At 41.8% G+C, this 9995-nt stretch overlaps 1 protein-coding gene across 1 annotated transcript; it reads right to left on the bottom strand.

Moving 5' to 3' along the window:
* Window positions 1-1558: 1558 nt before the first annotated feature.
* Window positions 1559-2509, bottom strand: LOC134612115 (olfactory receptor 11A1-like). Its single transcript, XM_063456492.1, has one exon. It carries the CDS (start codon window positions 2507-2509, stop codon window positions 1559-1561), a length of 951 nt encoding a protein of 316 aa, XP_063312562.1.
* Window positions 2510-9995: the final 7486 nt, after the last annotated feature.

Here is a 9995-nt window from a genome sequence, read left to right as displayed (position 1 = left end):
ATTGCTAATAACAAAGTTCTTCCCAATGAATTCCTGAATATTATCCCTTAAGAGCCCTTCAAATATTTTCCCAGTCACAGAAGTTAAGCTCATAGGTCTATAATTTCCAGGCAAGGATTTTGAACCCTTTTAAAATATAGAAATTACATCTGCCTTCCTCCAATCCTCCGGTACAATTCCTGAAACGAAAGAATCTTGAAAAATTAAATACAGAGTTTCACTTATTTCCACATTTAGTTCCTTAAGTACTTGTGGGTGAATACCATCAGGTCCCGGATCTTTATTTACATTGATTTTCTTTAACTGCTGTAGCACCTTGTCTCGAGTCATCCAATCACAAGTTATCTGCAAGTTTTTTGCAGCAATCATTTGCATATCTCTTGCCATAGGATCCTCATTAAAAATACTGACGAAAAATAGTCGGCCTTTTCCTGATCTTCATTAACTAACAGACCCATCTCTGTTTCCAATGTACCTAAACTTTAATTTTTGTTTTTTTAGAATTTTTTAGAAATGTGAAAAAATTTTAGGGTTGGTTTTGCATTCTTTGGCTATCAATTTTGCATTTTCTAGTTTAGCCACTTTAAAGTAAAGTCATCCATTGCATATAAAGGGATTAATCTACCAGCTAACAAAATAAAAGAAAAAACACGTATAGAAAAGGAAAGCAGTTGGTCACCTTTGCTATCTATAATATTAGCAGAGGATTATTCAACAGTAAATGTAGTGTTAGGTGGTAGAAAACCCAACCCTGGCTAAAAATAGCCTAATATAGAAAGACAAAAGTCCAATAGTAGGTAGAAAAGACAGCAAACAATCCCTAAACACAGGGAACAGGAACAGCTACAGAGTTGTAAAAGGAGAAAAGAGTATGACAAGGATAGCAGTAAATAACTAACTACTATAGTGACAAAATCAATACTATAAGTAGAGTCTCTGTCAGAAAAGTAAATCAAGTAAGATCATCTTTAAATACTGAAGAGACAAAAATGGGGCATCCCTACTGATAAACCCTAAAACTCCTGGAAACACCTTTGAGGGTGTTCTATATAAATGCTGAATCTGAAATGGCAATCCTGTAATCCTATAATGCTACCTCAGTATCAAAAAATAGAAACAAAAATAAAAAAATGTAACCATCATGTGTCACTGCATAGTGCTGAAGTGCTCCAAAAGGGAGATGATAATGAAAAGGGCTTATGGTGTTATAGGGTAATTTTTGTTCCAACCCCAATAAACATTCTTTCTGGTCAGTTACTTTATTTGTCATTTAAAATAAATAAATAAACTAAATGCCCAGACCCTCTCACATAAGCAACAAAATACTATCTTCCTAGATTATTAGCCTTGTTTGAGGACTATTGTATAGGCTAACTGGCATTTTGTTTGATACTACCAACCCAGCACATAATGTATTCTCTAAACAATTTACAACATAAAAGCAATGTCAGTATATAGTTTATTAGACTGTGTGCATTGCTACAGTTTTAATGATATATCTAGGCAAATACAGATGTCTCTATGAATCAGTATAATGGAAAATTTCAAGTAGGTCTATTCATTTCAGAGATCTTTTATAAAACAATGAGTAACATTTACTTAGCGTTATTATCAATGTTTGTTGGATTTCTTTGCTCCTGAGACCATAGATTATTGGATTAAATAATGGTGTCACCACCGTATATAACAAGCTGAGGATCTTGTTTACGTTTGTTGACTGTCCTTTTGAAGGTACCAGATAAATAGCTAATAAAGTTCCATAGTACATTGATACCACCATGAGATGAGAACTGCAGGTGGAGAAGACTTTCTGCCGTCTTATAACTGATGATATGCTAAAGATTGTCCCAAGGATAAACATGTAGGATACAATAATAATCATAAATGGTAAAAGCACAACTATAACTGTAAGGATAAATGATTGAATTTGAACTGTGCTTGTGTCTGAACAAGAAAGTGTTATTATTGGAGAAAAGTCACACATGAAATGGTCAATATATTTAGGGTCACAGAATCTGAGATTTCCAACCCTCACTACCAGCGTAAACATGAACCCAAAACCAGCTGCCCAGCACCAGATGGCCATTTTGATACATAAACTGATGTCAATCAAAGAATTGTATCGTAATGAATTACATATTGCCAAATACCTGTCATAAGACATTACAGCCAGGAGTAGGCAATCAGTAGTTGCAAGAGATGCAAATAAATAAAACTGGATCAAGCAACCTGCTAGAGACATTTTTATAATATCATTTAGCACAAGGTGCATCATGTTGGGGGCTGTTGTAGTGGTGAAGAATATTTCTGATAAAGACAAGTTACAAAGTAAGACATACATGGGAGTGTGGAGGGAGTTACTGCTGCAAACCAATCCAAAGATCAAGATGTTTCCTGTCACTGTTATAACATAAGTAATCAGGAAAATTACAAAAATTAAATTCTTATAGTTTTGCGAAACATTGAATCCCAAGAGTATAAATTCTGTTAAAGTAGTCTGATTGTCCATGTTTATCACATGTTTAGAGTCTGGGAATGAATGCAAGCTTTTCCGGTACACCACAATTCCATTTCTGGTATACCCAAGTCTATAGAGTATGCCTAATATTGGTGTAACCGCCGAGTCAGCCACTGCACATATTACTCACTGTTCTGCAATATCTCTTATATTCTAAAAAGGGCCAACATTGAACATCCCCTCATTCAGATGGCCCTGTAAGAAAAAAATAATCTAAAAAACAAGACAAAATACGCAAATCTGTAGTTTAGTTATATATTTAAAATGAGGGATATTTTGAAATAACTAATAAAATAACAAATAGCCAATTTTTGATATTTGCTAGTATGCCAAAATAAAAATGTGACAGTGTGGCTTTGCATGCAGACCTTCATGCTCTAAGGAAATATTAAATTTCCATGCATATGTGATGTTGGTAATTTTTGCTCTTGTTTGAAATCTAAAAGTTTAGGAATTATTTTAGTTCAGTTTATTAACATTTAGAATTGCCCAGTGATTGGTGTGGATTTTGTCAACAGCCTTAATTTTGGTAAGTTGCAAAACATTGCCAGTCCTCTTGTCTTACCTAAAAGAGCAGTTCTTCTAGTTTTGTATGATCTATTTTGTTCCAAGTATCTTTCCCCGAAATATCTTATCTCTTTAAGCAGATGATTGCTTCTTTATATATTTACCATCACGTATTAAACTTCAAACAGCATTAATACAATTTATGTATACTTTTTAGATGGTGACATTTCGTAGGCTCTTTCCCTCAAGACATGTACAGAAAATCCCATTGGTGTATTTATGTTAGGAATAAACATCCAGGGATTGTTCCGCTAATTACTAACTATGATATACTTTGGGCTTTATTCATTAACAGAATTGTAGTGAATTGCAAAATTTAGTAAAAAAAATTGGCAAAGCAGACTATATGCGGATTATTTTTCCAATTCAGCTGTTTTTGCCTTATTTTTCAAATTGTTTTCAGTTCACTACCACTCAAAGATTTGTGCTTAAACCCTCCATGGTTATTCTTTGTGAATGCGTATTATACATTATACTTAAAGGGATTCTATAGTGCCAGGAAAACAAAGCCATTTTCCTGGCACTTTAGGGTTAATAGGTCCCCATCTCCCTCGCGACCCCACTCCCGTGGGGCTGAAGGGGTTAAAATCCTTGAGCCACTTACCTGAATACAGCGCTGATGTCCATCGGCGCTGGGTTAGGCTCCGTCCACGCTCCTCCTAGGGAGACCTAATACGCATGTGCAGCAATGGCCCTTTAAGAATGAAGAAATTGTGAAGTATTTAACAGCTCACTAGCTGAAATAATTGTTATTATTAAGAGGTTTTTTATTATTATTTATAAACTATATACTGTATATTTATGGGAAATTTCCACTGTGGACTTCTAGTTCCAATCCTCAAATGATTTTCTCTTAGAAAACACTGTCCATACAGATGATTCTAAGGCAAACTTGTTTGTTGAGCCTCCTTTATTTATTGTGCACTGTTAGCATTTTTGTTAAGGTTTTCTTTATATTGATTCACCTTGTCCTGGTGCCATCCCAGTGTAATTTGTTAAACCGTTTTAGAACAGTTTGACAATTTATCTCAGTCATACCAGGTGCCCATGGCTGTATAGCCTGCTCTCAGATTCTCGTGCAGGAGAATCCAGTTAATTATAGTGATCTAAGTAGGGCCATTCAGGACTGCGCTGATTGACTGTGAGTATGAACTGACCACTCTCGAACAATGAGCACAGTCTTATGACGAAATAGCAGGGCTCAATCAGACACTTATCTTAGAGAAGCGCCATCGCGATCTGGTGCGTATGTGTGGCTTTGCGCTGCACCAATTGTGTTCTTCATGTTCTATAAATGAACAGAGCACTCGGCGGTATGCGCGTTCGCGAGCTGAGCTGACTGACAGCTCAGCTGGCTGTCTATGCCCGCCCCCCTCCTACGGCAACCCTCCTAAGCCAAAAGTTTGTATGCAAACACTATTTATAGAGGTATCTCTATATATAGTGTTTGTATACAATATATATAGAAATATATATTGTATACAAACACACACATTTTAAATACATATTGTTAAACATACACACACACTATCTATCTCTATCCCTCTATATCTATTTCTCTCACTCACACTCCATCTCACTCCCTCCCTCTCTCACGTTTACATACTCACTATCTTACTCACTCTCTCACTCAATCTTACTCACTCACTCACACACTCACTCTCTGAATCTCACTCACACTCACACACTCTCACAATCACTCTGACTCTCTCTCTCAATCTCACTCTCACACACTCAATCGCTCGCTCACTCACTCACTCACTCAATCTTACTTGCACTCTCTCTCACTCACTCAATCTTACTCTCTCACTCACTCAATCTTACTCTCTCACTCAATCTCTCACTCACACTCCCAATCTCACTCACTCTCACTCTCTCACACACTCACTCTCAATTTTTAAAATACGTTTACTTACTGTTTGAAGGTAGTAGATTCTCCTGCCTCCTGCTTTCAGACTGTCAGCCCGAGCCCACGCTATGTGCAGGAGCTCGTTATCTCCCACACTCTGATTGCTCACAGGCTCCAGGTTACTACAGGAGACAGGAAGCGCGTTCACAGTGCCTCCTGTCTCCTGATAGCATGTTTGATGTCTTCACCCACGCGTGAAGACGTCAAACGTGATGAATGCGAATTAGGCATTCATGAACTCGGAAGTTATTCTGGTGGCTGTCTGAGTGACTGCCACTGGAGGAGTTCCTAGCTTCCAATGTAAACACTGTATTTTCTTAGAAAATACAGTGTTTACATGAGAAAGGCTGCAGGGAGCTATTGTTCTCACCTGAACAACCTAATTAAGTTGTTCAGGTGACCATAGTGTCTCTTTAACCATTTTCTCTTTCAAATGCATGTATATTTCTTGAAGCATTCTACTTGGTGGTATTTAAGGGTGTCTGATTGCACATGTAAGAATGTCTAAGACGGTCTGTAACAATATATTTTTGTGTGTGAGTAAGCATATTAGGTTGAATATGAGAGTATATGAATGTGTCAGAGCGTATGCTTGTATTGTATGGGTGTCTTAGAGTGTTTATTGGAGATTGATTGTAAGAGAGTTTGTGCTTAAGAAAGTGGATGGATGTGTCTGTATTTGTGTCTGTGAGCATGTTTGCAAGAGTGTCTAAATGTGTCTATAAAACAGCATCAGCATGTTTTGGTGTTTACAGTGTCTGTTTACAAAAAAAATTGTATTCGTAGAAATGCCACTTATGACATAAACAGTATCAGTGTTGCAACTGAGTGAGTAGTTCACAGGCTATTTTTTCAATTAATAAAAATGTGTGTACATTTGCCAGGGCCAGATTAAAAGCCCAGTGGGCCTGGTGCTGACAATTATGAGGGGCCCAAGTACAGAATCTTATCGACCAAAAACACTAAAACAGTCATACCTCTCGTTATGTACCTGGTGGAGATGTTGCCAAAGGGAAACTCATAGGAAGCAGCTATAAAAAAAAACCCAGATTCTCTTAAAATATGCTAATCTCTCTGTAATTCATGCTTTCATCTTTCAAGTAAATCCATACCCCCTAACAGCAGTGTCCAGTGAAGCAGGAAGTCAATGGGCGGTGTAAAAGGGTGGGCTACTGACACGGATCATGTAACCAGAACTTCCGAAAGGGACTTACATGCCCATAAAGGAGTCATGTCTGCCCAATGAATTGGAAGGCTAGCCTGGCATGAATGCATGTCAGGCTGTCTGCCAATCATACATGCTGGCCAGCAGTATCCTGAGTTTGGCATAAATGCGTCTAATGATGCGCTCCCTCCATGCTTTCTAAGGACTGTCCCCTAGCACTCGCTGGTCCACTTGTCTCCTTACCTTCTTACTAGCAGACAGAAGCTTCTGGTATACAGTCTGAGACAGAGAAAAGGTGGATGTAGTGAGCTTAGAAGAAAGGGAACATCACACACAGGAGGCTCTTGCAGGGTCTAGCAAGCTATTAACATAGCAGGGGATAAGAAAATCTTAATTAAACAGAACTTGCAATAAAGAGAGCCTAAATAGGGCTCTCTTTACAGGAAGTGTTTATGGAAGGCTGTGCAAGTCACATGCAGGGATGTGTGACTAGGGTTCATAAACAAAGGGATTTAACTCCTAAATGGCAGAGGATTGAGCAGTGAGACTGCACAAGTGTCTCAGTTTCCCAATGCAATGGCATAAATATAGGGTCGCAGCTGCGACCGGGCCCATCACTCCAGGGGGCCCGGCCGCCCTGGGAACCCTTGCAACCGGGTACCTGCCACCATGTTTTGCGGCCCCAGCCCACGCAGCAAACCGCCAAGGCCGCCGTTCAAGGGTTCCATCGGATGGCCCATGCTGTTAGGGACACCTGATGGAGATGGATTTTCAGGGGCCCGATCGCGCTGTTAAAGCACCCAGCGCTGACCGGGCACCCTGTGATGAGAACACACGCTGGGAGGAAGTGACAATCCCCATCACTCCTCCCAGCAATCACACAGAGCCCACGCAGGAGGAAGCCGAGGCGGGAGTCAGAATGGGAACTCTGACTCCCATCACCCTGAGTCACCACTGGACCCCAGGGAAAGTCACCCTCCTGCTCCTAAAAGGTAGGAAACAGGATGTAGACTTAAACATTTTGTATATGTGAGTGTGTTTGTTTGTATGTATGTGTGCATGTGTCTGTCTGTGTGCCTGTGTTTATGTGTCTGTCTGTATGTGTCTGTGTGTCTGTCTGTGTCTTTGTATGTATGTGTGTGTGTATGTGTATGTGCCTGTGTGTATGTGTCTGTCTGTCTGCATGTGTATTTTTATGTATGTGTGTCTTGTGTGTGTGTGTCTGTATGTGTGTGTCTGTATGTATGTATGTATGTGTGCCTGTCTGTTTGTATGTATCTGTGTCTGTATGTATTTGTATATCTGTATGTGTCTGTGTGTGTGTCTCTGTGTATGTGTGTGTGTCTGTCGGGGGGGTCAGAGGGGGAGAATAAGGGGAGGGGGAAATAGAAGTGGAGGCCATGGATCAGTTTTGCACCAGAGCCCCATGGATTGTGTCGCCATGTGTGTCTGTTTCCCCATGTCTCAGTGTCCCCATGTGTGTCTGTGTCCCCATGTCTCCCAGCATCCACAACTGTCTCAGTGTCCTCTAGTGTTTCAGTGTCCCCATGTGTGTGTGTGTGTCCATGTCTCAGTGTCCCCATGTGTGTCTGTGTCTCCAAGTGTCTCAGCGTCCCCAGAGGTCTCCATGTGTCCACATGTTTCTTAATGTCCTCTAGTGTCTCAGTGTCCCCATATCTCCCTGCAGCCTTTACCCCATCCCTCACTCCCCTGAGCTGTAGGCTGTCTCTGCAGGCTGGGAGCTGCTGTCTGGACTCTCTGTGCTGTGTAGCTGCTCCACAGCAGATCAGTGAGTAGAGATATACAGGTATATGCTGTAACTTCCTATCTCTGCCTCTCGCCACACACAGCGACCCCTACTGGCCGGTAATGGTATTGAGTAATCTCTGTTTATACTGAGAAAAATACTGGCATTTGGTTTGCCGGTATTACTGCAATATCTGCACCGGCCAGGCAGACTCAAATAAATACCGGCCAGGTGAACAACCCTAAGAGTAGTGTGTAAAAAAAATCAATAAAAAAATCAATGGGCCTATTCCATCAGCCCCTATGTTAATCCGGCCCTGACATTTGCCTTTTAACCCTTTAACGACATTAGGATGTGTCACTTCGTCCTAACTATACTGAGCTTCAAACCCTGCTCACACGTCAAACAGTTTTGGTGTGAGCAAGGTTAAATATCTGCATATACCATTTTTAGAGGCCCCAGACTGTCAGGTGAACTGTATGCAGCGCTGAAGGTCAACTTAAATCTCTTTAAATTCATCCAGAACATCATGTGTGGGGACCGTGTAGGGGGGACCCATTGCTCCCAATATTACCTCTTTAAATAATAAGACTCAAACATGTTTTGGTGAAAAACAGAGGGTTGCAGTGTGTGTGAGAGTTGTGTATAGTGTGGGGCAGTGTGTGCGTGAGGGGTGCAGGGTGTGTGTATTGGGGTACAGTGTGCGTGGGGGGCAGTTTGTGTGAGGGGTACAGTGTGTGGGGGCAGAGGGTGTGTGGGGGCAGTTTGTGTGAGGGGGCAGAGTGTGTGTGGGGGGGCATTGTGTGTGAGGGGTACAGTGTGTGTATGGGGGGGCAATGTGTGTGTGGAGGGGCAGTGTGTGTGGGGGTGCAGTGTGTGTTTGGGCGTTATGTGGGGGTGGGAGGGCAGATTAATAAATATATATTTTAGTTTTTTTATATAAAAAAAATAATAGTAATTTTCATATCCACCCTCCCTTCTTACCTTTACCTGGGAGAGGGACAGTTCTAATCCCTGGTGGACCGGTGGAGATCCCCTTCTGGCTGCCAGCATTACACTGCTAGCGGGCCGGAGAGGGAGATCTCCGATCTCCCCTCCGGTCCTGCAGTGCCGTCAGGGGAGAGGGAGGCACAGTTCCCGGTGCTATGAGACACAGTTCCCGGTGCTAAGAAAATATCTTGTGGCGCCCCTGTGTTCCCGTCGTGGCCCACAGGGCGCCACGGCATACAGTTTGGGAACCGAGGCCTTACACCAAAAGTTAGGGGAGGGAAAAGCAGCAATCATGCATCTTTCCACGGACCCCGGTTGGCAAGGACCTTTTTCCACTTTGACAAGAAACAAAAATTAGTACATAACGAAAGAACAACCCACAGGGAAGGTACGAAAGCTGTTAACAAGCCAGACATTTTAGGATTGCTGATGGCTTAGGGAAACTACCCTACTATATATATGATCCCACTCCTTTTCCTACTTCTGCCCTCTAACAAGACCTTCCCCTCTATCCCACTACCTACACTCTACCACACTCTCACATGTCCCTGATCTGCCTAGGCCTTGCCTGTCTCCTCAGGGTCCTGTGAGAAAGTTAGTGGGAACCTATTGCTCCGAATGTTACCCAACCCCTTTAAAGATTATGACTCAAATGTGTGTTGTTGACAAACAGACCACAGCCTATCCCAATTAACCTGGGCATCAGTCCTCGCCACTCATCCGAACCACCAAATAGCCTCAAAATTGGCTTCATGTTAACCAGGCTAACCACTAGCCAGTCTTTGGCTCAGTGGGCACATCTGTTATCAACCCATATCTTACACCAGAGGTTAGGGGAGGGAACAGCCATGAACATTCATCTTTCCACAGACCGCTGGTCCAACCCCGGTTGGCAACGATCTTTTTTTTTCGCCACTAGCCTCACTGTTCTACGCATAAAATCAGCAGGGGAGCCCCAACACCTCAGCCATGGCCTCCTCCAAAACATCCTGTAATGCCAAATTAAAAAAATCAAGATCAACCTCTGTAAGGTGGAGCCCGTTTCTCCAAAAGCTGTGCCAAATCCTGCTTATCCATGTCCCCCAGACCTCCACACCAG

The sequence above is a fragment of the Pelobates fuscus genome, chromosome 5 (assembly GCF_036172605.1).
Source record: "Pelobates fuscus isolate aPelFus1 chromosome 5, aPelFus1.pri, whole genome shotgun sequence".
NCBI classification, from domain to species: domain Eukaryota; kingdom Metazoa; phylum Chordata; class Amphibia; order Anura; family Pelobatidae; genus Pelobates; species Pelobates fuscus.
The sequence above is the reverse complement of the archived record's forward strand: the minus strand, read 5'-3'. Positions and strand labels throughout refer to the sequence as shown.

What these genes read in the sequence shown, in the direction of transcription:
- LOC134612115 (XM_063456492.1), bottom strand. Translation starts at nt 2,509, where the DNA reads ATGGACAATCAGACTACTTTAACAGAATTTATACTCTTGGGATTCAAT.